Source organism: Cydia amplana, chromosome Z, assembly GCF_948474715.1.
Source record: "Cydia amplana chromosome Z, ilCydAmpl1.1, whole genome shotgun sequence".
Taxonomy (NCBI): Eukaryota; Metazoa; Arthropoda; class Insecta; order Lepidoptera; family Tortricidae; genus Cydia; species Cydia amplana.
The window spans coordinates 14,604,615-14,630,479 of record NC_086096.1 but is presented as its reverse complement, the minus strand read 5'-3'; the positions used below and the strand labels follow the sequence as shown (position 1 = coordinate 14,630,479).

The window sequence follows — 25,865 nt, the reverse complement described above, 5'->3', positions numbered from 1 at the left end:
CTTAAGATAAAATTCGTAGAATAATAAGACATTCTCAGGTATATAAGTCTACACTGTACATATCATAAAACGTAGGACCTGGAGGTAAACTCAATGAAAATAAAGTCTTAAGATAAAATTCGTAGAATAATAAGACATTCTCAGGTATATAAGACTACACTGTACATATCATATTTAATACACAGTACTAACATTCTGAACGACTACCCTTTATTCTGAAAACGGTTTCCTATCACGCTCTATTTCTTATAAAACAGTGAACAAAGGGAGAGGACATACGGTAAATACCGTTTCTACTAGGGGGGTAGAACGAAATGTGGGCGTCAGGAAACAAATGGGCGGGGCCCACCCTCTCGGAGTAGCTTTAGGCCCTCCCTTCAAAAGCACTCCGGCCTCACTGCGGCTCGTATGTCCACAGTCCGCTGTTAGCATTCCATTAATTGACAAACGGAAGTAAAAAATATTTGTTAACAGAAATAACACTAATTTAGTCTTCAGAACTGTTAGGGACTTTCATAGTTGTTTGTGATGGTACGAGTATTGAGGTGAAAAACTGAGTGAGAGTGCAGTGGCCGGTGTAGAGAGCGATGTTTAACATGGACGGTATAAGCGGCAACCACCGCTGCCTACCTGTGGAGAGCAGCAGTGTTGTCCCCGTGAGTCTGGACGGGTCACCCACTTCCGCGAATGGCTCAGATTTGTTCCTATACGATGATTCGTCAATGTCGGATGGCAGTCTATACGCGAGCGACCAAGAGAACCTCTCAATACCAAGAAAACGGTAAGTCCGACCATATTCATTAAATTTTTTACATTTCTTTGTTATGTACATATTGACGTTTTGCACTTAGTTATAAAGTTATAAATCTTGTTATAATAATTTGTCACAAGCTTTGGCTTGTTGTTGTTTAGGCTTTGCCCTAGCGATTTGTCTATCTAATAAACTGTGTATCCCTTATGCATTTGACAAACGTACCTAGGTACCTACTATTGTTTTCAACACATCACTGCTATTTGCGCCCCATGTTTTTTTTGCACAAGCCTGAAAAGTAAGAAGTTTCTGGTTGATGACGTGGGCAAGAGGCCCTTTTTAGGGTGCCATTGCCATGTGTTCCTATAATTTAATTGTAACAACTATGTACCATGGTTCGCAATCATGATTTAATTAAGAGATCAAGTCAAACAATCATACCTAATTGGAGATGACTTTAAGATGATTAGCGTACCTAAATAAAAAAAAAAATAAGCACATTCGAATCGATATTTCCCTTTGTCATAGAAAAACACTGCTGACGAACTTTGCTTACTTGTTAAAAATTATCTAGGCTCTGTTTATTACATTACTAACATTACATTTAACCTGTACATATAGTAACAGCACCAGTCATGGGACATTTAAGAGGAAATTTGGAGTATTTGTGATATTTCCCTGATACCGGCAAAAGTTCTACCGCTTAGCGTGTTTAAAGATGAAAATCCTATCCATCTTTTATGTTTCAGGCGTGTTATATCAAAGATACTGCAATTAGTTTCCACATAATTTACAAATTAAAACTATGCCTTTTTTCTCCAGTCATGGACACCAAAGCTCCAGTAATGGTACCCCGGTAATGGACGTGGATCCAGTAATGGGCCCCCTATAATGGACATACCCTATCAGTATAAGATATTGGAACAGGGAATAAATTTTTGGCAAAAAACTAGTTATTAGTCATATTTGGTATAAGCTTTTATGTAAGAATGTATTTTTCTTTTCACAGCCAACTAATACTCATCAAGACAATTCTAACAAACCCAAACACAATAAGGTTGCGTTTATTACAGAGTTCCCATGGCCACCTCCTGTCTCCATCATGAGATCAGGTCCATGTTATCATAATATTGCATTGTCATCCGATTTGCTTACGTATCCAAAATTTCAACTCAATCGGAAATCCGAAAGTGGCTCAAATTCAACTTCCAAGATTTGAACCACACTAACTAACAGGCATGTTAAATAAAATTTTGTAAAAACGATATTAATTTTTTCTACTCCCGTACTTTTATTTGTCATTTAAAGGGTCGTGCACACACCTTTAAACCCCTCTCTTATAGTTGTCAAGACAAGTCTTTAGTCTATTCCCCAAAAAAGTATTTGTGCATACTAGATATGAGCGCCGATAGGCATTTAGCCGGCGGCGGCGCGCCGGTCAAAATTGGTCGGCGGCGGCGGCGAATCGGCGGCGTGGCCTTGAAACACCTTCGATTAATGAAAAAAAGAATTCAAACCAAAATTTTACCGAAAAAACGTGTTTTTGCTGTAAGGAAGTTATAAAATACATGCATTTTTTTTCAAGGATAATTTATTGAATAATGGTAGGTACGAAAAAAGTTTTATATCGTATAAACTGTGGATATTCAAGCGGTATCGCGCGGCATCAGAGGCGGTCTTAATCTTGGCGAGGTTCTGGCCGGAAGATCTTAGCGAGGCCCTTATCTTTTGTGCTAAGTTAAAAATTGCGGATTGACTGTATCAGGGAAACGTCTTGTCGACAGTCCAAAGAAAATCGAGCTCCGTCATTAACCAACATCGACCCAACAAAACCGATTTATGTCAAAAAGTGACGCCCAAGGCCGAGCTCCATGTAACAACGAAGACTTGATTTCGACGCCTCCCAATGCGAGGCCAGAGGATGAGCTGCAGGTAAGCATACAGCTAAGAATCGAACGCCAAGTGTAAGCTTGGCTGACGGCCGAACGCCTGGAGCGCCGATTGCGGCGCGCTTCTGTGCGAGGCCGAGCTGCAAGAGAGTAGAGCGAGGGTGCAGGCCGATAAAGACTGAAGCCAGGATAGTGATAACGATCTGGAGCTTTCCTGCGGGCGCATTCGTGCGACGCTAAAGGCCGTGCTGCAATGGAGCTAAGATCGGATAAGGACCGATGCTCAAGCGTTTTAAAACAGGCCGAAAGTTGAGCTCCAAACAGGGCCAAAAACATGCAGGTTCAGATAGCGGTTTAATTCCATGCGAAGCGAGCAAAGCTTGAAATTTGAACAGTGGCCAAGTTTAATAGAGACCCGATTCCGACGCCCTTCCGTGCGAAGCCAACGGCCGGACATTTGGACGTGGAAACGCTTAATATCTCAAAATTAACCCCATTTTATACCTCTTAAAGACGTTTAACCATGCTTGCAATGGTTAAATTCGCGGTAAATGACGGATGGTTAGCTAGCAAAATTAGTTATGAATTGGATCGGTAAATCAAAGATGTGGATTCGAGTCTCACATTAGCCAGAGTTGATCACAGTTAATTTTTTCATTGTGATTGACATACCTATGTAATTGTAATGTGGAACGTCCCACAATAAAAATGGAAGGAAATCAGTATGTTTATTACAAGCATATTGATGTTAAAATTGATATTAAATAATTTCGTTTCCCCAAGACTAGTAGCGCGGTTACTAGACAGATAAGTTTGCATTTGCCTTCGATATTTTTGAATGATATGAAATATCTTTTGAATGCCTATAAACTATTCGAAGTGGCGCCGTTAATGATCTAAACTCGATTAAAAATATATTATCTGATTCTTAAAGTAGTAGTAACTACCAAGGTCACGCCGATGCCACGCCGATAGCGCAGCGTCGGCGGCGGCGGCGCGAAAATTTTGTCGGCGGCGGCGGCGCGCCGGCGCGGCGCTCATATCTAGTGCATACACGCAGTATCTTTTTGGCACTTTTACGATACTTCGTGTAATCACCACTTAAAAAATATTGTATGGAATACATTGTTGCCAACCTAATTTTAATTGTCATTTCTGCCAGATGAGTGAACCATAGACATGTTTTGGTCACATCATCATCATCATTATCAGTTTTCATCTTTATAGGGCTGTATCTCCTAAACCGTGCGTCGTAGCGCAAAAATAATCAAATTTTCGTTCCCCTTTGAATCCCGTAAGTAATATTTAAAAAACACCAAAAACAAAAAAAAAATTATAAAAAAGAAAGAAAAATGTTTATGGGTTGTATCTCCTAAACCGTGCGTAGTAGCGCAAAAATATTAAAATGTTCATTCCTCTGTAAGAAGCCCCTAATTAATATAAAAAAAACACAAAAGAGAAATAATAAAAAAAAACAAAAAAAATAATTATAATGCTGTATCTCCTAAACCGTGCGTCGTAGCGCAAAAATAATAAAATGTTCATTCCTCTGTAAGAAACTCCTAATTAATATTAAAAAAAAAACACAAAAGAGAAATAAATAAAAAACAAAAAAAAAAACTTTATAATGCTGTATCTCCTAAACCGTGCGTCGTAGCGCAAAAATAATAAAATGTTCATTCCTCTGTAAGAAACCCCTAATTAATATTATAAAAAAAATAAAAAAAAACAAAACAAAACTTTATAATACTGTATCTCCTAAACCGTGCGTCGTAGCGCAAAAATAATCAAATTTTCGTTTCCCTTTGAAACCCCAAAGTAATATTTAAAAAAACACGAAAAACAAAACAAAATAAAAAAAAAGAAAGAAAAATGTTTATGGGTTACATCTCCTAAACCGTGCGTCGTAGCGCAATAGTAGTTTATGCAACAGTGATATAATAAGGGTTCTTAAAATTCAAGGGTCGAAGTTACAAAATCGAGTTTTGTAAAAAAAGACCCGAGAATTTTAAGAACCAATTATGAGCTGTTGCATACATTACTTTTTCTATGACAGCTGCAGCAAAAAAAAAAAAAAAAGTTATTATTAAAAAAAAAGAGTTATTATTAAAAAAAAGAGTTATTATTTAAAAAAAATTGAGTTATTATTTAAAAAAAAAAGAATTATTATTGTAAATGAAAACATACCTCTTTCAATCAAGATGATCGGAACTTGTATCTTTTTCTACTCCAGCACTTAAATGTGTCAATTAAATGACTGACAGTGATATCTAAAGCAATGTCATTTGAATGCTTTGTCTATAGGCTCATAAGATGATCTTTTTTTTTTAAATAATAACTCTCTTTTTTTTAATTATAAACTCTCTTTTTTTTTTTTTTTTTTTTTTTTTTTTTTTTTTTTTTTTTTTTTTTTTGCTGCAGCTGTCATAGAAAAAGTAATGTATGCAACAGCTCATAATTGGTTCTTAAAATTCTCGGGTCTTTTTTTACAAAACTCGACTACGTCTCGTTTTGTAACTTCGACCCTTGAATTTTAAGAACCCTTATTATATCACTGTTGCATAAACTACTATTAAAAAAAATAAAGCAGTTGTATTATACTCATAAGATGACTGCTAGCAGTCATCTTATGAGCCTATAGACAAATCATTCAAATGACATTGCTTTAGATATCACTGTCAGTCATTTAATTGACACATTTAAGTGCTGGAGTAGAAAATAGTATTTTATGCAACCGTTGTTTAAGAGGGGTCAAAAAAGGCGAGTGGCGTGAAGCCGAAAATTGTTAATAAAGACGCCACGAGTATTTTTTGACTCAGTTAAACAACGTTGCATACAACAACGTTTCCTTCCAACGTGTTTTCCTTTTTCTACGACCAAGCACTTACTTTGAAATGCAATGAAATAATAATAAGAATAGATGATGATGATTGTTTAATGTCCTAATGTGATAGGTTGTTCAGTGCGTGGGATTCTTAAGGGGAACGAAAATTTTATTATTTTTGCGCCACGACGCACGGTTTAGGAGATACAGCCTTATAAATATACCTATATATATTTTTTTTGTTTTTTTAATATTAATTAGGGGTTTCTTACAGAGGAATGAACATTTTATTATTAATTATTTTAAAAGTATTGTATGCAACGTTGTTTAACTGAGTCAAAAAATACTCGTGGCGTCTTTATTAACAATTTTCGGCTTCACGCCACTCGCCTTTTTTGACCCCTCTTAAACAACGGTTGCATAAAATACTATATCCGAAGTCCGAGAAGACTTCCTGACATAGTTCGTAACTACATTATACCTACTTCTGTATTATTTAAACATGAAATTACGCCATGGCAAGCATCATTATGTAAATTGTAAGTTATCCCATCATAGGAGGTATGCAGTTTTAGAGCTCCTATAATGGGATTGGGCAAAATACCATTATTTTTTATACATCTCTAGAGACACAAAATAGTGTGTTGTATACCTTATTTCATGGTAAATGCAATTAACAAAACACATTCTAGTTTACACCAAGTTATAATTAATTACAATTTAATATATGAACTCACCTCTCTTAGCGAAGTTGTTAAGAATTCTTACTAGTTATATTTTTCGGTGACACGACAACTTTTGGGTTGACGCCAATTTCTTAAAAAGTAACCGAAATTAATAAAAATTCAAACTTAAACAGCTCTATGACTCTTATTTATGGTAAAATATTGCCAGTGTTCATAAACTACTTTTAGATACTTATTTTAGAGGATTTGTGGTTTTATGTCCCATTACCGGTTCCACGTCCATTATAGGGTCCATTACATTATCTTGTAACCAGTACTTATTGCAACTCCATGGAGATGATACCCATTCTGACGTAATAACGGATCAGTTAATCTGTGCGGAAAGAGAAGAGTCGTAGAATGCTGGAATGTATGGGGCCCAATACATTCCACGACTCTTCTCTTTCCGGACAGACACTATATACAGGTAAGATTTTTTTTAACAGAGTCAGAGGTGATAGAAATTAGAAATAACCTACATGATATCGGACTCAACTACACCAAAACACACATTCAAATGTTTTAATCACGTATAATGTCGATATCACATTCAACTTCTTAAATTCATTAATTAATTGCCTCAAGCTCAATAAGAAGTTTAAAAACAAAATATGATTCTTATAATGCTGATACAAGAAATCCATACCTTCTTCCCCGCTATATAGGAGGGATCAAAGTGGCACTTTTCTGTTCTAAGACGTTTTTTTTTTTCTTTTTGCATACAATTTTTTTGTTGGTTAAATATTATTTTGGAACATAATAATTTCCTCACAGGTGATGTGAAAAGCAGTACGTATCACATGATAGCAAAATTATTTCTACCTTGGGCGTTAACACTTGATTGAATCCCTCACTATGCTGAATATCCTATTTTAGAATCCCTCACTACGCTCATGATTCAATTATAAAATCCTTCGCTTCGTTCAGGATCTATCAATTAATTCAAAAATAAGAAGAGTATCGCCTCTTTTATTTAGTGTAGCATTTACTAATGACGTGGCACATCATCAGAAAAAAAATCAGGCTAAAAAGCTATTAAGGCACAAACACAAGACGATCCCTTAATCCTGCCGCGGCCTAGGCGGTGGCGTAAGGTTAAAGTAATGTAATAAATCGATGTTTCATGCATTTCCTAATCACAACCAATAAAAGAAACTATTTTCTTAAAATCATGTAAATAATAACAGCTACGTGATTGATGGCTGATGCTTACCACTGCTATTTTTGTTCTGGAGCTGGGATATCTATATAAGTAAATGTGACATTGGTATAATTAGGTAGGTACGAGCGAGCGGTCCTTTGTAAATTCGGCACCAGCTTTTAGTTTAGTGTTTTCCGATATTATAATTGGCATCTAGTAGGTAACACGGAGCGAGTGTTGCAGGTCGGAATACCGGCGGCACCACAAGCGGCGCTCGCGCTGCCCGCAGCAGCAGATCCAGCAGCGCCAGGCGGCCAACCTGCGCGAGCGCCGGCGTATGCAGTCCATCAACGACGCCTTCGAGGGCCTGCGCGCCCACATCCCCACCTTGCCGTACGAGAAGAGGCTCTCTAAAGTAGACACTCTAAAACTGGCTATAGGATACATCAGCTTCTTAGGCGAATTAGTAAGTAATGAAATGAAATTAATAACTTTACTTTCAGGCAACTATTGCCCCATAGATAAATACCTTAAAACGCAGTGTCAGGGAGCCGGCCGCGGAACCGCCGGAACTTGAGACTCTTCGGCCAAAACTCCTCCTTGGTGAAGGTCGCTATGAAAATCTAATGTTATGAAATGCTGTCCTTACGATACCATTCAATTCATCTAAGTGCATCGGCTCTTTCTGTAACATCAAGGTTCCCACTAACGATCGCATTATGTGTATTAATAGAAATAATATCTATGCGGAGGACATTATTTCATTGAAAATCGTGCAATTTTGTTAAATTCACTATTCTCTAGACTGTGTTTGTGCGGATACTTACAAGTTGAAATAGCTTTTGACTTGAAGATAACTTGCTGATGATAATTGCCGCTGCTGCCTGCCGCAAGTGCGAACAAATATGATCTTTCATAAAATCAGAACATAAATATAATGAAACGTAATAATAATTCCCTTTATCTACATGTATGCACTTACAATCTGGATGATTCTTATAGTTAAGCCTGGCTTATGAAGTAGGTGCTAGGGATTGCAGAACCGGTACTGTTTAAAAGAACCGGGATTTTCGGTACCGGGCAAAAATGGAACCGGGATTTCCCGGTATTTTCGGTACTTTCGGGACTGCCTTAAAAATCAGTTTTCACATCAATTTTCAGTAAAAAAAAGCGTAAAACGACCACGAATCTTTCTTAAAACAATAAAAAAGTAGCTCAGTGAAGGTACACACTTCTTTTTACACGACTGCCCAAAAAAAGGAGTGTATTGTTTTCAGCGTTCATGTTTGTGGGTATGTAAGTTTCTTTGTTCCACTCTAGCAGCTAAATGCCTGAACCGATTTAGATGTATGATGTATCATTAGAATCCTTACGTCATCCCGAGTGACATAGGCTATATGACGTCATTATAAAAACAATATGGCGGACTAAATACGCCATATTGCGCAACATTTAGAAAAAAATATCTTGCAAACCCATCGAGTAGGGCATCAAAATGAAGCGCTTTGAAAGACGATCAATAATATATATACAATATGAGGGTTTAAGTCTAATTTCGAGAAAGTAAGAATTCACAAAATATGTTAAGAAAAGCTAATCTTAAAAAACCAAATATTATCCTATTGTTGGGATATTCAAAGGAAGTGGCTTGACCGCTGATCATTAAAAAAATTATACATAGGTAGGTATTATATTAATCATATTTTACTTGTTTTGAAACCAAGCCAATGTGTTCTAAATTGCGCTAAAGGAATAGAAAAGTGTAAAAGTTCTTTGTAGAGAGTGAGATTGTAGAGTCCGTCTTCAGATATTAACTCTGCACCCACTTTGACGGAACAAGGTGTAAAAGTGTCAGACCGAAGGCCGAGCTCTACGTAGGGATGACGGCCCGGAGCGTACGGCAGATGGGCTCTTCCTGCAACTTCCCCGAGTATTCAAATTGCAAAGGTCGAAAGCCGAGCTCCGCGTAGGGTTGAAGGCCCGGAGCATAAGACAGGCTCGGTGCGCGCTTCCAAATTTCCCAAGAATATTAATTACGAAGGCCGAGCTCCGCGTAGGGGGCAAAAACTGGGAGCTTGAGATAGTTGGGCTCTTCCTGCAACTTACCCGAGTATTTTAATTACGAAGGCCGAAGGCCGAACTCCGCATATGGCCGACGGTCCGAAGCGTAAGGCAGGTGCGTGATTCCTGTAACTTCCCCAAGTATCTTAATTGAGAAGGCCGAAGGCCGAGCTTCGCGTAGGGCCGAAGGCCCGGAGCGTAAGAAAGGTGCACGGTTTTTGCAGCTTCCCCAATAACTCAATTGCGAAGGCCGAGCTTCGCGTAGGGCCGAAGGCCCAGAGCTTAAGCAAGGTGCACACTCTCTGTAGCTTCCCCAAGATTCCCAATCGCGAAGGCCGAAGACCCAGCTTCGCGTAGGGTCAAAGGCCCGGAGCGTAAGAAAGGTGCACGCTCTCTGTAGCTTCCCCAAGTATCTTAATTGCGAAGGCCGAAGGCCGAGTTTCGCGTAGGGCCGAAGACCCGGAGCGTAAGAAAGGTACATGCTTTATGTAACTTCCCCAAGTTTCTCAATCGCGAAGGTCGAAGGCCGAGCTTCGCGTAGGGCCGAAGGCCCGGAGCGTAAGGTGCATGCTTTCTGCAGCTTCCCCAAGTATCTTAATTGCGAATACCGAAGGCCGAGCTTCGCGTAGGGCCGAGGGCTCGGAGCGTAAGAAAGGTGCATGGTTTTTGCAGCATCCCCAAGTTCCTTAATTGCGAAGGCCGAAGGCCAAGCTTCGCGTAGGGTCAAAGGCCCGGAGAGTAAGAAAGGTGCACGCTTTATGTAACTTCCCCAAGTTTCTCAATCGCGAAGGCCGAAGGCCGAGCTTCGCGTAGGGCCGAAGGCCCGGACCGTAAGAAAGGTGCATGCTTTCTGCAGCTTCCCCAAGTATCTTAATTGCGAAGGCCGAAGGCCGAGCTTCGCGTAGGGCCGAAGACCCGGAGCGTAAGAAAGGTGCACCCTTTATGTAACTTCCCCAAGTTTCTCAATCGCGAAGGCCGAAGGCCGAGCTTCGCGTAGGGTCGAAGGCCCGGAGCGTAAGAAAGGTGCATGCTTTCTACAGCTTCCCCAAGTATCTTAATTGCGAAGGCCGAAGGCCGAGCTTCGCGTAGGGCCGAAGGCCCGGAGCGTAAGAAAGGTGCACGCATTCTGCAGCTTCCCCAAGTATCTTAATTGCGAAGGCCGAAAGCCAACTAATAGGAAATAATTATGTAGTTACAGAGATATTAAGCCATAGCACTTTTAAATAAGTCTGGTTTTTGGGTCCGACCTATTTAGGTTTTTAAGCACGTTTTATGCTAACATATCAAAGATCAACATGATGGAAGCTCCTTCAAGCAACTAAATTTCCTTAAATCATAAAAAATGTGGTTGGTTTGTATGGTCACTAAAATGTATAAAATAAAATAAATTAATTAAAAATTAAAAAACACGACTGCAGTTTAAAATCGAACTGAAAAGCTAAAAATAATTTTTAGTTATGTTAGGTACTCAACTTAATGAATGTAAAATAGAATATAAGTGTTCAGTCCGGGTCATAAACAGCAAACGGAAAAGTTTAGGCTCATTTAGGATCGTGACTGTACCTGTATATTTTATTTCGATTGCAGTCGGGGACCTGTGAATGGGAAAATTTCAATATGTCAAGGTCCCCGACTGCAATAGAAATAAAATATGCAGGTACAGTCACGATCCTAAATGAGCCTAAACTTTTCCGTTTGCTGTTTATGACCCGGACTGAACACTTATATTCTATTTTACATTCATTAAGTTGAGTACCTAACATAACTAAAAATTATTTTTAGCTTTTCAGTTCGATTTTAAACTGCAGTCGTGTTTTTTAATTTTTAATTAATTTATTTTGTACCATAATATGTGTCTTTATGTCACTCTTTAAGTCAATTTGTTTTTTTTTCCCTAAACTACATGATGTTTTTACTATCTTTGTTGACTGGCAAAAACTGAATTGTGGCTCAGTAATATCATCATTTTTTTAAATATGTAAGACGTTTTGTGAAAAAGGATAAAAAAATTGATAATTTTCGCATGCGTTCAAAATGGGCTGTGGACCTTCGAACATATAATAACAGAACTATCAATACGACAAATCAAGAAATTATTCAGCCAGAATTATTAATTCATTTAAAATATCATTATCATATGTGAGTTTCTTATACCGTGTTTGAATTTGAATTAAAAGTAGTATTTTATTAATTAAAAAATTGTCACTATTTATGCTTCTAGTTAGTATACAAATATGATATAACTAATGGTTCGTATAAAATTATTTATCGTACAAACATTTATGCCCTTAAAGTATCAAATTACGCAATTTTATATTGTCGTTATTGTCAAACCCATTGACTTTTTTTTTATTTATTTTAATGTAGTGGTCAGCCGTAAAAGTATTACCCATAATCAGCCTTAGATTGATAAAATATATTTATTTTCTTTATAAAACATGATATTTCATGCTAAGTAACAGAAAGCAGTAAAATATTGTACCGGAAATTTTAGTCCCGAAAATCCCGGGAGTACCGGGATTTTAATTTTAAAATCCCGGTTCTTTGCTTGGCTCTAAATCCCGGGAATTCCCGGTACTTTCGGTACCGGTATTTCCCGGGAGCAAACCCTAGTAGGTGCCTTACATCATACTATCTAATTACAGTAGGTAAGCCAAGCTAACGTGGAAAGCGTTTATTAGGTTGTTTACCAATGTATAATAATATAGTGTTTCGTATAAATTCCATATAGTGGCTAACCGTTTTCACAGTTCGAAAAAAGAGATTTGACTAGTAAGAAAGTAGGAAAAGTAGGTAAGTACCCTATTGCTATGCTATGCACGGCCCGAATCCTAACGATACATTTCTTTTGCAGGTACGCGCAGATCGCAACTCTCCTAGTCACATGTTAACTGGCTCGGGCAAGAAACATGATAATGAAGAACGGAAAAAAGTGGTAATACGAGGTAAGTACTATTCTACATACTTTCTCCTTCCCTTCTCGAATTCGCAGCTACAAGCACTCAGTTACAAGTTACTCAGATAGACCGTAAGAAATTTGCAGGAAGTGTTTATAAACTCGAGCGGTAAAAATGGTTATCTCGGTACTCTATATGTACTTTCAAATTACAAAATAGGCGCATTAGGAATGTTTCCTGTATTTAAAATAAATTATTTATTTAATTAATTATTACGCCAAATCTTTTTGACAGTTCTAAAAATAATTTTTAAGAAAAAAAAACCGACTTCTATGCGGCCTGGTGAAAGATTATTGTAGACGGTGCGCCAAAGAGTAGTACCAACCACCAAGTAACCACCCACTTTTCTAGTAGCGTTTCGTTTCTGTAAGGCTCGCAGTTCTAACCTAACCTAACCCACTTTTGTTCAGTTCTGTGAGGATAGCAGTTCAAACCTAACCTAACCCACTTAACGGCGCATGCGGTGCGGTGTACGGGGGTTTGAGCGGGAGGGGTTTGGCCTCATCATACTTTATACCTACATTTCATGGTAGGTAATCGTAGTGGTTTATTTAGTTTAAGTATCATAGTGGTTTTCCGGGTCCAGTTCCGGGTCCGAGTCCGGATCTGAATCCGAGACCGGGTCCCAGTCCAAGTCAAAGTCGAAATTCGAAATCACCAAACGTCAGATCCCATCATCAGAACTCGAGCTTGACAAAAATGTGGCTTAAAAAGGTACTTAACAAACATAACGAAGAGGACAAATCGCCAAACGTGAACTATGCGTCGTTGAAGAGTTCCATTCTGATCATCATCAGCAGTTCCACTTCATCAAATGTCAAGTTTATGAATGTATATGCTTGATTTGTTGATAAAAACACAAAAATCACTATATGTATGCCTTTAAGATTTGAGGAGTTCTCTCGATTCCTCATGGATCCCATGATCAGAACTGGGTTTTGACAAAAACGGGACCAATCTATGCATATACATACAATCAAAAAAAGAATTTTCAAAATCGGTCCAGTAATGACGGAGATATGGAGTAACAAACATAAAAAAAAATATAAAAAAAAAAACAACCGAATTGATAACCTCCTTCTTTGAGATTTGGAAGTCGGTTAAAAAAGACATTTGACAAGTAGGAAAGTAGGTACCCTATTAGATTCTCTCATATTTTTCTTATACAGTATTTACAATAGTAGATTGTGTCACAAGGGAGCAAAATCATATAACTATTAACGGCGTGGGCGTACATTAAATCCTAAACGGAGCGAAGGATTCTAAAGTAGAATCCCGAGCCGAGGATTCAATTAAGTGTTAACGCCCAAAGTGGAAATAATGTTGTACCATTTGACACATACCTACTGCTCTTCACAACGCCTATGAGGAAATAATCATCATGATCATGTTCCTGTTCATCTTCATTTTCATTATGCAATAAAAAATTGTGTCCTAGATCAGAAGAGAGGCACTTTGATTCCTCCTAGCAAATAAAAAGCCACTTTTCGAATAGGTGGATGTGAAAATCAATATTGCATTTTGTCATGACATGTTTTGACGTATGGGTGTGTAACATATTATACTTACTTATGTTAAGTTTAGTTTGATGTCCATTGTGAATCCATAATGAAGCGTGCACTCATGTGGCAAGTGGTGAGTTTTCGGGACGACCGTGCCAGGCGACCCCTGCACTTTGCCCCTCAATTTGACCGTGCACCTTTCCAAGATCGATATCCCGCTTTGGAGCTAAGTATAAATGAATGGTTTATGTTACCTCTGCTTTTCTAGGTAGGTAGACTAGGTAGTTAGGTATAATATGATGTGTCCTATGATTTAAAGAAATTTATTTAAAAATGTATTTATTTTACATTTAAATACCAGACGTTTAAATGTTTCACCATAATTTAACCTTTCAATCGAACATGGCATGACAAAAATGTCTTTCATTATCCTTGAATATTCTCACAATTTTTGAACTACAGTTCAAAGGTCTAAGACGGAGGGGGTAGGTTGATATTTTTTACATGTAGAGGACAGTCAGCAGCAGAAGTAGTCAATACTCTAGTGTTCAAAATTACTTTCACACACTCTTATTCTCTTAACAATGAAGTTTTCTTAAAAAAATGAACACCTCGCGTGTTTTATTACTTTTGCTGCTGACTGTAGGTACCTATATTAAATAAAACATTCAACGCTCTGACAGATGGACTCAGCAATGGTAAAGTCAGAAGTTTAACATGTTTGATACCTACCTGATACCTATGTATGCAGTTTATAAAGTATAGCAAGGTTATATGTTACGTGAAAATGATATGACAGTACCTACCTAACTCTTGTAAAGCCATGATGAGATCAAAATGTGAACATTCTGAATAATACATGTAGGTACGGACGATACGTTATAGGTACGGACACGGAAACGCGTTTCAAATTCAAATTATATAGGTACCTATTCTGAATAAGTACATAGTTCCCTACTTAGCCGCGTGTTAAAGATATTAATGACGAGCAACGCGTTCTCCTCTATTAGGTATCGGATGTCGCCATGATGTCGCAGTCGCCGTATAGGTAGGTACCTGAAGTAGGTATTTGGAGAGTTTCGTCGATTTTATCTGCTAAAATGAAACCTAATTTTTAGGGAGCCGGTAAAAAGTAAAGATGAACTGGCAGGCCAATTCGGACGTACACTGACATCAAAATGATATTTAATCATGTTATTTAGTTATCGTGTTTCTCGCGCGCCAAATACACGTACGGACAAGGACGAGCGAAATTATAATGTCAGTGTACAGGTGAGTATTATATTCTTTGGTGTATGTACGTTCGAATTGGCTTATGAGACTCGAAAGTAATTGCGTGTGCATTATCACGTTATCATCGCGATCGATTGGTCCAGGTGGTGGCGCCGCGCGGTTCCCACGGCCACGCAAGCGCATCCCGCCCGTCGCGTGATGTACCTACACTCACTCCCGCCCGCCTGATGATCCATGCTCTCACGCGATGTCATCCAATTCGTTGCAGATTCTTTGTTGGGGGGAATATGGGAGTTTTAAAATGTCAGGAAATTCAATTTAATAAATCGTACCACTACATATTCAAACGAAAAGAATCTTGTGTACCTACTTAGTACAGATATTTCCAAGTGGTTTGCGATAAAGACCCAAATTGTTTATATCAACACCATGACCATTTTATTGGTATTTAAATCATCTAGTGTAGGTACCTACCTAGAAAATTTACATAAGCAATTTAATTTATTATGCTTAAGTATGTGTTTTTTTGCAAACTGTAACACAACTATGCGCAAGTAGGGGTTTACCAAAATTTTTTACAATAATTACGAGTAGCTTTCTAAAAATGGATGTAAGTTGTAACAATATCAAATATGAATACCTACAAGTACACTAAATTATTAAATTTATTCGTTATTTGAAAATGGTTTACAGAGAATGTTTTTCGCCTCTGCCTAACACTTTTTTAGTTACAATCGGTCCATGTGCACTTTAAGCTCCTAAAAGTGTAAACAAGGGAGACGTGTTTGACGACAATCACTGGAGCAAATTGAAAGACCCTTCATAAACTGTTAGGCGGGGTGTATTAGAAAACTATTAAGCACTCAAGCCCCCTTTTGCTATTATTATCTACGTATACGCTTATCACTATCAGTAGGTACCTACTCCTGCATTCATTTTTGGGCACGACGCTCTCACTGAGAGGCAAATTCACTAATTTATATCGCTTTGTTAACACATTGAACTGAACAGCACATAACATCTAGCACATTTTGCCGAAATTAGCGCGCCTTCGAAATTAAAAAGAAAATGTAGCCCCCATTTTCCATTCTGGATATCGACGTATGACGTACGATTTAATGTATATTACTTAATCATAGTAATGCCCCTTTATTTCACTTTTTTGGTTGTATTTATTCATGTTATAAAAGTTACGAATGGCTCTTCTTTTTCGCTTGTAAATCTTGTAACAAAATATCAGTGAACCAAAATATAGGTACCTACCTACTTGTAAATGGTATAATGTAGGTATGTAACCTATTTTAACACGATTTTATCATTTTGAATAAGAATTAGAAAGCATCACGTAATCTTTTTTTCAATTAGAGGTAGTAAAACGCTATCAAAACAGAGGAGATTATCATGCACGCTTGCACGTGCGTCTCGCAGCCCCGTCGGGTGCCGCGGCCGGCGTCCCCGCGCCGCCCGCCGGCTGGCTAGTCACCGCTAGTGCGACAAGTGCTAGAAAAGTACCCTAGCACGCGGATGCGATATGTTTTTTAATCATTATTTATTTAAATGTTTTACGTGTGAATATCGTGTTAAGCGTCAGTTGATACGTACCTATTTAGAATCGGTAGCCTTATGGTTTATGGTCATCTCAGTCCGTTCATTGGCTCTCATTTGTACCTACTTACGAAGTTACGACGTACGCCTACCTACTATACCTACTAACTGATGTTTGTATGGCGTTAATACAAACTTTCGAAACTGTATCTTAGAAAAATCTGATTTTTTTGTTCCCATTGTTATGGAAAAAGTACCTACTTTAGGTCACTAAATAAGTAGAAATAATATTTATATATCTATTTATTTATACAAGTTATGACACAGTGGACAATAGGTATATAGTTCAAATATAGTTTGTCAAAGGAATGTCTCATTTCAAACATAGACGGAGATAATCATACTAAGTATCTTATACTAGTACCTACTAGCACCCAAAGGATGAGTACCTATTGTTTTTTTTTGTTCTTATTAACGGACAATTTGGTTTGACCAACTATTAGAGTCTGTGCGGAAAGAGAAGAGTCCTGGAATTTTTGGGCCCCATACATTCCACGACTCTTCTCTTTCCGCACAGAGTCTAGTAACATTAAAAAAAATGCTCATTTGCTCATTTCAAACCTGTTTGGTATTTTCTTTTACTACTGGCATTACTTTTTATTAATACCTAAAAGTAAAGAACAAAATTGACATTTTGACACACGCGAAATTTAATTCGGATGATTTTACTTAAGTACCATAAAATCCTTTTTTAAATTTATATTGAAAATGCCTATTAAATTATTGTTAGCCCGTCAAATATTTGATTCTACTGGTATCCCGACGGTGGAGGTGGACTTGGTGACCGAACTCGGACTGTTTCGTATCGGAGTGCCAAACACTGACTCTAAGAAAGTCGCCGAAGCAGTTCAGCTCCGTGATAACAATCCTGCCGAGTATCGAGGAATGGGTGTCAAGGCTGCAGTTAAAAATATAAATAACATTATTGCTCCTGAACTCATAAAGCAAAATCTTGAAGTCATAAATCAAAAGGAAATCGATGATTTTATGATTTCTCTGGATGGATCGGAAAACAGATCACGATTAGGTGCTAACGCCATCATGGCCGTATCATTAGTGGTGGCGAGAGCCGGGGCGGCCAAGAAAGGTATTCCTATTTACAGACACATCTCGGATTTGGCTGGCACAAACACCATAATACTTCCGGTACCACACCTAACCATTCTGACAGGGGGGATCCTCTCTACTAATGGACTACCATTTCAAGAGTATTGCGTGATGCCTACCGGTGCCACAAACTTTTCGGATGCAATGAGAATGGGAACAGAAATATATCACTACGTCAAGCAGGTTGTGAAAGAAAAGTATGGCGTCTTAGCTACTTATGCCGCTGATAACGGAGGCATGTCGATTCCTATAGAAGGGCACCGCGATGCTCTCGTCTTCCTCACTGACGTCATAAAGCAGTGCGGTTTTACGGGTAAAGTAGAAATCGCCATCAATGCGGCAGCCACTGACTTTTACAAAGATGGTTCGTACGATTTAGAGTTTAAAAATCCCCATTCCAACCCACAAGGGTATATGTCATCAGACAAACTTGGGGAGGTATATTTAGACAACATAAAAGAGTTTCCCGTATGCTCCGTCGAAGATCCATTTGAATACGACGACTGGGCCGCTTTTTCCAATATGACTAGTCGGACGCAAGCGCAAGTTTGTGGAAACGATTTGACCCAAACAAGCTTAAGGAGAATCGGATTAGCAGGGGAAAAAAAAGCTGGCAACTCTGTAGCTTTACGTCTAAATCAGGCGGGAACAGTGACGGAGGTCATAGAAGCTTTTAAGCTAGCAAAAGCGAATGGGATGGGGTGTTGTGTGATGGACCGCGCGGGCGATACCGAAGACTTGTTCCTAGCCGACTTGGTGGTCGGCCTATCCTGCGGCCAAATCAAGTGCGGGGGACCATCGCGCGGCGAGCGTGTCAGCAAATACAACCAAATATTGAGGATTGAGGAAGAACTTGGGGCATTGGCTAAATATGCTGGCAAAAATTTTAGAGGCCAACCACAATGAAATTTTTTACAATTATATCATGTAATATTTATTCTCAAACTAACTAAATTGATGTATTCTCATGAATAAAGTCTACGTACCGAATCATTAGTTATTGAAAATTACACCAAATTTAAGAAAGAGGATAGTATAGGAGGATAATAGTAAGTAGGTAGGGGAAACTGGGGAGGGTTGATCACCCCTTTTGTTTTTAGCATACATTTTCTTAACTATTTGTAGTATTGAAAAACTTTATAGACCATACGATTCAGAATTTATCTCTTCATTAATAGTTTGAATTAGAACAGATTTGTGCAATAAATTAGACCATTATTTAATGAAAACCCATACTGTTGACTTTTACCATGTGTCCCCTATGTAAGGGAGACTTGTTTACCCCTAGTCGGGAGCCTTGATCCTAGGGGGATCAAGTGACCCTAGTTCTTGGGACACATGGTAAACAGATTTTTACCATGTCTCCCCATACCAGATTCTCATTGATTATATAACTCGGATCGCTATTAGCAATGCATCTATAATTTGTAAAATACACAGCAAACATATATATATATAGCATCTTCCATGCTTTGAAGTTGTACTTCCGGTAATCAGATGTCTAAGCCGAAGGGATCAAGTCTTCCAGATTTGGGGACACTTGGTAAAAAGATTTTAAGCGGCAATGTCATATTTCGAGGGTAGTATCTACATTAATTTATTCACTTTATCTACAGAAAATTAATATATGAAGATATCAAACACATATTAGTCCATAATCTTATACTTTTAAAAAACAATGTAATCGTATTATCCATAAAACAATATAAAATAGGGAATCAATTTTTGAACCAAAAAAAAAGTTAAAAAAATTTTAGCGTCAGATACAGCAATTTTAAATTTTTTACCCATCTCTGGTCGTTATTGTTTACTATAATAAATAAGTTTAGAAATTTACTGCTCACGTTTCGAGGACGGTGTTTGAGCTGCATAATCCTAAAATCCTTTCTATGGACCGTCGGTTCTATAGTACATAAGGTCGGAAAGCCATTGAAATAGCATTTCATCCATAAAAACAAATATCGCCGGTTGAAAACCAAATATCGTTATAAGTGTTGTTTGTCGACCGAGTAACATCCCCTGTGTGTAAAACGTTTAACTTGATAAACAAGACCAAGTGCGGGTAGTTCGTAAAATGTTGATGTCAACTTTAGTTAGTCTTTTCAAAGGCCACGGGGATAATTCCGTTTTCGGAGTTCGGAGTCGGTTGTATAATTAAAAACTGAATTATACGCCATTAAATCCCGTTTTAATAAACAATAATGAGTCAAAAACCTTGAAAGTTTAAATCAGTGTTTCTCTGGTCGTACTTTTGCGGCATGATTTACTAAAGAAAAGAAAATATTTATGATAGCTCTATGAATCATTTTGTAAGTAAATTTATTACAATGTATACTTGATCGCTTTGGGGGTGACATGATCCCGGAATCATATCTCCCCTGAAGAAAAAGACAAAGTCTCCCCATACATAGTAAGATTATAAAACGTGCCGTACTCGAAACGTGTGTTCGCGTATATCAATGTAATCCAAGTTAATTATCACTTCAATAAACAACAAATAAAATAAGCACACTCACTAACATCATTTCCATCTCATATTATAAAATAAATCCAGTTAAAGCTTACCGAAAATTGAATATAGTACGCAGAAAATCTTTCACCGTCCGCCATTTTTGAACCACTGACTTTTCCGATACAGTGCCATGACAGAACGTGAAGTTAGGAACGAATGAATGAGTGTTACCAGTGCAAAAAAATGTATCTCGTTTGGTTTGATTAAAAATGAAGTTTACCAAGTGTCCCCTAGGGATCGACCCTCCCCACCCTCACCTACCTTAAAAATAAAATAAATTAATTAAAAATTAAAAAACACGACTGCAGTTTAAAATCGAACTGAAAAGCTAAAAATAATTTTTAGTTATGTTAGGTACTCAACTTAATGAATGTAAAATAGAATATAAGTGTTCAGTCCGGGTCATAAACAGCAAACGGAAAAGTTTAGGCTCATTTAGGATCGTGACTGTACCTGCATATTTTATTTCTATTGCAGTCGGGGACCTTGACATATTGAAATTTTCCCATTCACAGGTCCCCGACTGCAATCGAAATAAAATATACAGGTACAGTCACGATCCTAAATGAGCCTAAACTTTTCCGTTTGCTGTTTATGACCCGGACTGAACACTTATATTCTATTTTACATTCATTAAGTTGAGTACCTAACATAACTAAAAATTATTTTTAGCTTTTCAGTTCGATTTTAAACTGCAGTCGTGTTTTTTAATTTTTAATTAATTTATTTTATTTTATACATTTTAGTGACCATACAAACCAACCACATTTTTTATGATTTAAGGAAATTTAGTTGCTTGAAGGAGCTTCCATCATGTTGATCTTTGATATGTTAGCATAAAACGTGCTTAAAAACCTAAATAGGTCGGACCCAAAAACCAGACTTATTTAAAAGTGCTATGGCTTAATATCTCTGTAACTACATAATTATTTCCTATTAGTTGGCTTTCGGCCTTCGCAATTAAGATACTTGGGGAAGCTGCAGAATGCGTGCACCTTTCTTACGCTCCGGGCCTTCGGCCCTACGCGAAGCTCGGCCTTCGGCCTTCGCAATTAAGATACTTGGGGAAGCTGTAGAAAGCATGCACCTTTCTTACGCTCCGGGCCTTCGACCCTACGCGAAGCTCGGCCTTCGGCCTTCGCGATTGAGAAACTTGGGGAAGTTACATAAAGGGTGCACCTTTCTTACGCTCCGGGTCTTCGGCCCTACGCGAAGCTCGGCCTTCGGCCTTCGCAATTAAGATACTTGGGGAAGCTGCAGAAAGCATGCACCTTTCTTACGGTCCGGGCCTTCGGCCCTACGCGAAGCTCGGCCTTCGGCCTTCGCGATTGAGAAACTTGGGGAAGTTACATAAAGCGTGCACCTTTCTTACTCTCCGGGCCTTTGACCCTACGCGAAGCTTGGCCTTCGGCCTTCGCAATTAAGGAACTTGGGGATGCTGCAAAAACCATGCACCTTTCTTACGCTCCGAGCCCTCGGCCCTACGCGAAGCTCGGCCTTCGGTATTCGCAATTAAGATACTTGGGGAAGCTGCAGAAAGCATGCACCTTACGCTCCGGGCCTTCGGCCCTACGCGAAGCTCGGCCTTCGACCTTCGCGATTGAGAAACTTGGGGAAGTTACATAAAGCATGTACCTTTCTTACGCTCCGGGTCTTCGGCCCTACGCGAAACTCGGCCTTCGGCCTTCGCAATTAAGATACTTGGGGAAGCTACAGAGAGCGTGCACCTTTCTTACGCTCCGGGCCTTTGACCCTACGCGAAGCTGGGTCTTCGGCCTTCGCGATTGGGAATCTTGGGGAAGCTACAGAGAGTGTGCACCTTGCTTAAGCTCTGGGCCTTCGGCCCTACGCGAAGCTCGGCCTTCGCAATTGAGTTATTGGGGAAGCTGCAAAAACCGTGCACCTTTCTTACGCTCCGGGCCTTCGGCCCTACGCGAAGCTCGGCCTTCGGCCTTCGCAATTAAGATGCTTGGGGAAGTTACAGGAATCACGCACCTGCCTTACGCTTCGGACCGTCGGCCATATGCGGAGTTCGGCCTTCGGCCTTCGTAATTAAAATACTCGGGTAAGTTGCAGGAAGAGCCCAACTATCTCAAGCTCCCAGTTTTTGCCCCCTACGCGGAGCTCGGCCTTCGTAATTAATATTCTTGGGAAATTTGGAAGCGCGCACCGAGCCTGTCTTATGCTCCGGGCCTTCAACCCTACGCGGAGCTCGGCTTTCGACCTTTGCAATTTGAATACTCGGGGAAGTTGCAGGAAGAGCCCATCTGCCGTACGCTCCGGGCCGTCATCCCTACGTAGAGCTCGGCCTTCGGTCTGACACTTTTACACCTTGTTCCGTCAAAGTGGGTGCAGAGTTAATATCTGAAGACGGACTCTACAATCTCACTCTCTACAAAGAACTTTTACACTTTTCTATTCCTTTAGCGCAATTTAGAACACATTGGCTTGGTTTCAAAACAAGTAAAATATGATTAATATAATACCTACCTATGTATAATTTTTTTAATGATCAGCGGTCAAGCCACTTCCTTTGAATATCCCAACAATAGGATAATATTTGGTTTTTTAAGATTAGCTTTTCTTAACATATTTTGTGGATTCTTACTTTCTCGAAATTAGACTTAAACCCTCATATTGTATATATATTATTGATCGTCTTTCAAAGCGCTTCATTTTGATGCCCTACTCGATGGGTTTGCAAGATATTTTTTTCTAAATGTTGCGCAATATGGCGTATTTAGTCCGCCATATTGTTTTTATAATGACGTCATATAGCCTATGTCACTCGGGATGACGTAAGGATTCTAATGATACATCATACATCTAAATCGGTTCAGGCATTTAGCTGCTAGAGTGGAACAAAGAAACTTACATACCCACAAACATGAACGCTGAAAACAATACACTCCTTTTTTTGGGCAGTCGTGTAAAAACTAGTCTTTAATCATTATTAATACTTTTGGCATTTGTACCTACTTAATACCTAATCTCACAGAACAAGCTAGGTACTTAATTCCTGCCTGCTAGGAAGTCAATCTTCTTCTGTGCTCATTCCCACAGTAGGTGAGGTTAGCTCTCCTAATCTTTCTGCGCCATGACATTCTGTCTAGGTTTGTCGGATCTGGAAGCTTCTTCTTTAAGAGGGTGGTCATACCGGTCCACCACTTCGTTGGCGGGCGGCCTCTACCTCTTTCTTTTTCCGGCAGGTTATATCCCTCCCACATCGTGATCACTCGTGATCTCTGCGCATGACATGTCCGTACCACCGCAAACGACTGCTAGACTATTTATTAATCTGTGCTGCTAGGAAGTTAATGAACGCTTAAATCTTAAAGCGCACTTTGATGTTTCACGCATAAGTCAGGTAGATGATGTCTTCATTAAATTAGATACTGCGTTCGTTCGTTATCGCATTGTTTCTTGGCTCACGCTTCTGCATTTTTTCACAGATAAAACACGCATCAATAGTATTTTTCACTATCGTTATCTTTGCCAAAATACTTATTCGGTTGTAGGTATTTCTTGAAAATGTGGTTTGCTCAAATATGCATAAATAAATCACCCGAGTAGCATACGCGACAACCGGACTAATAGCCGGAAACACTCATTATGTCCATTGTGAGATCGCCTAAACTGTTATTAATGCACTTGTCCAACATTTCAAATAGGGTGAAGAGATGTTCATAAATATAAATATATCGATACCGGTACCGTAACCTATCGTCGACAATGTCGTAGGTAAGTAATTCACGTAATTTACGAGACTAGTAGAAATAGCATAAAAGATAATTTTCAAATGTGCCAACCAGCGGTTCCTAGCGGAAAAATATAAAGGGAAATAAAATATAAATATATACCTACATATATAAATCGTGTGCTCACGTCAAAAGGTTTCACGTCACCGGTTTGTGCTGTGGGTTCCACTTCGACCACACTTTTGAGCATTCATTAAAATACAATTTCAAGACGGTAAGGGTGACATTAGTCATTATCAGCATTGTTCAAATATTAATTGTTGTAACAATCGACACAGGTCAAACCCTATCAGCGATATCGTCGAGGGGGCTAAGTTAGAAACATAACAGCGCGCACGTGCGCGACCCTCACATTACACCCCACGAATAAAAGAATAACACTACGGTATTATACCACATTCGCGAATAAGTACTTAGTTTGGATTGTCCTCGGGGGCCACTCTGCGCTCTCGCCTAAATAATTGTGGATAAATAAACCTTAAATATACTTACTCACGTTAGGGACACCCCAATTCGATTAAAAATACAATGAAAGAAAGGAGATTGGAGATAAGTTTTTTTACGGTTTCATTCATAGAGCTTTGTTTTGTTAATGAAAAGTTTGAGTTGGCTAAGGTTTATTGTTTTATATGTGATTACGATCGATAATATTAGGAATTAGAATACGATCCTAAGGATTTCAGTAAGAAGGTAAGGAATAATTAAGGTTATTGGACTGGATAGGTACCTACTACTGATACTGATAATGAAATTCGATAAATCCATGCGTTTGTTTTATTTCTTCCGATTAAAACAAAACTGGTCAAGTGCGAGTCGTACTCGGTTCCTAAATAATTATATTTCGATGCTCTACACTGTACAGAATACAGTACCGAGGGATAAACTAGGTATAGGTAACATTGCCGTTGGAAAACTGTCCTTATACACCAACAAATAGGTACGTAAATTTATACCTACCTACCTAATTGCAAGAAAGTAGGTAGGTAATTACTTTGTGATGTAACTAGAAATGTAGTTTTCGGACCGTAAGAAACCTTTACTTACTACAAGGCATAAACGGCCTTATCTTTAGATTAGATAGAGATCTTTATTTGCATTCCATAGTATAGATGTTACATACATGGACCCTGGAAAGGGTGTAGCAAAAAATAGGTAGTTCACAATATCACAGTTTGCTTATTATTACTACTTACTAATTATTATCATACTTATACATTTTCTAAATTGCACTTTTCTCTGATTATTATTATTATTACGTGGACTCAAACGTTTAATTTTTTTGACTGATCCAAGTAAATATATCTAATCTAATAGGTACGTTAAAACGAGCAATTCTTGTATATTTATTTATTTATATGTATATACATATATTGGGGATCTCGGAAACGGCTCTAACGATTTCGATGAAATTTGCTATATGGGGTCTTTCGGGGGCGAAAAATCATTCCTTGAGAAAACGCGCATTTTTGAGTTTTTATATGTTTTCCGAGCAAAGCTCTGTTTCCCAGATATTGATATTAATTTCAGCTTGACACCTTTACGCGTTCCTGATTCAAAGAGTCTAGACAAACGGACAACAAACAAATACGATCTAACTTCCATACAAATTACAATGTGTAATCAAAATGCGCTTGTTTCAGGTAACAACTTCCAGTCGCACTCCCTGTCATGGTCGCGGAGGGGCGAGCGCCCGCCCGGCGGCCTGCTGCACGCCAAGATTTGGATCCCGGAGGACCCAAGGACTCTAACCAAAACCAGTGACAAAGAAGAACTAAGATAGATCTCTATGCGATCAATAAG

At 38.6% G+C, this 25,865-nt stretch overlaps 1 protein-coding gene across 2 annotated transcripts; it reads left to right on the top strand.

Annotated features, from left to right (window-relative positions):
* The first annotated feature begins 491 nt into the window (after positions 1–491).
* LOC134660612 (enolase-like) lies at positions 492–25,865 on the top strand. Of its 2 annotated transcripts, none has more exons than XM_063516380.1 (4): positions 492–781; positions 7,574–7,796; positions 12,246–12,336; positions 25,706–25,865. In XM_063516380.1, exons 1-4 carry the CDS (start codon positions 588–590, stop codon positions 25,843–25,845), a joined length of 648 nt encoding a protein of 215 aa, XP_063372450.1. In that variant the 5' UTR covers positions 492–587; the 3' UTR covers positions 25,846–25,865. The 2 variants fall into 2 exon arrangements, with proteins under 2 accessions (XP_063372450.1, XP_063372451.1); XM_063516381.1 differs by lacking the exon at positions 25,706–25,865 and adding an exon at positions 17,419–18,756.

What these genes read in the sequence shown, in the direction of transcription:
- LOC134660612 (XM_063516381.1), top strand. Translation starts at nt 588, where the DNA reads ATGTTTAACATGGACGGTATAAGCGGCAACCACCGCTGCCTACCTGTG. An exon ending in CTCTCAATACCAAGAAAACG is followed by an intron (nt 782 to 7,573) that starts GTAAGTCCGACC and finishes CGAGTGTTGCAG; the next exon opens with GTCGGAATACCGGCGGCACC. An exon ending in TCAGCTTCTTAGGCGAATTA is followed by an intron (nt 7,797 to 12,245) that starts GTAAGTAATGAA and finishes TTTCTTTTGCAG; the next exon opens with GTACGCGCAGATCGCAACTC.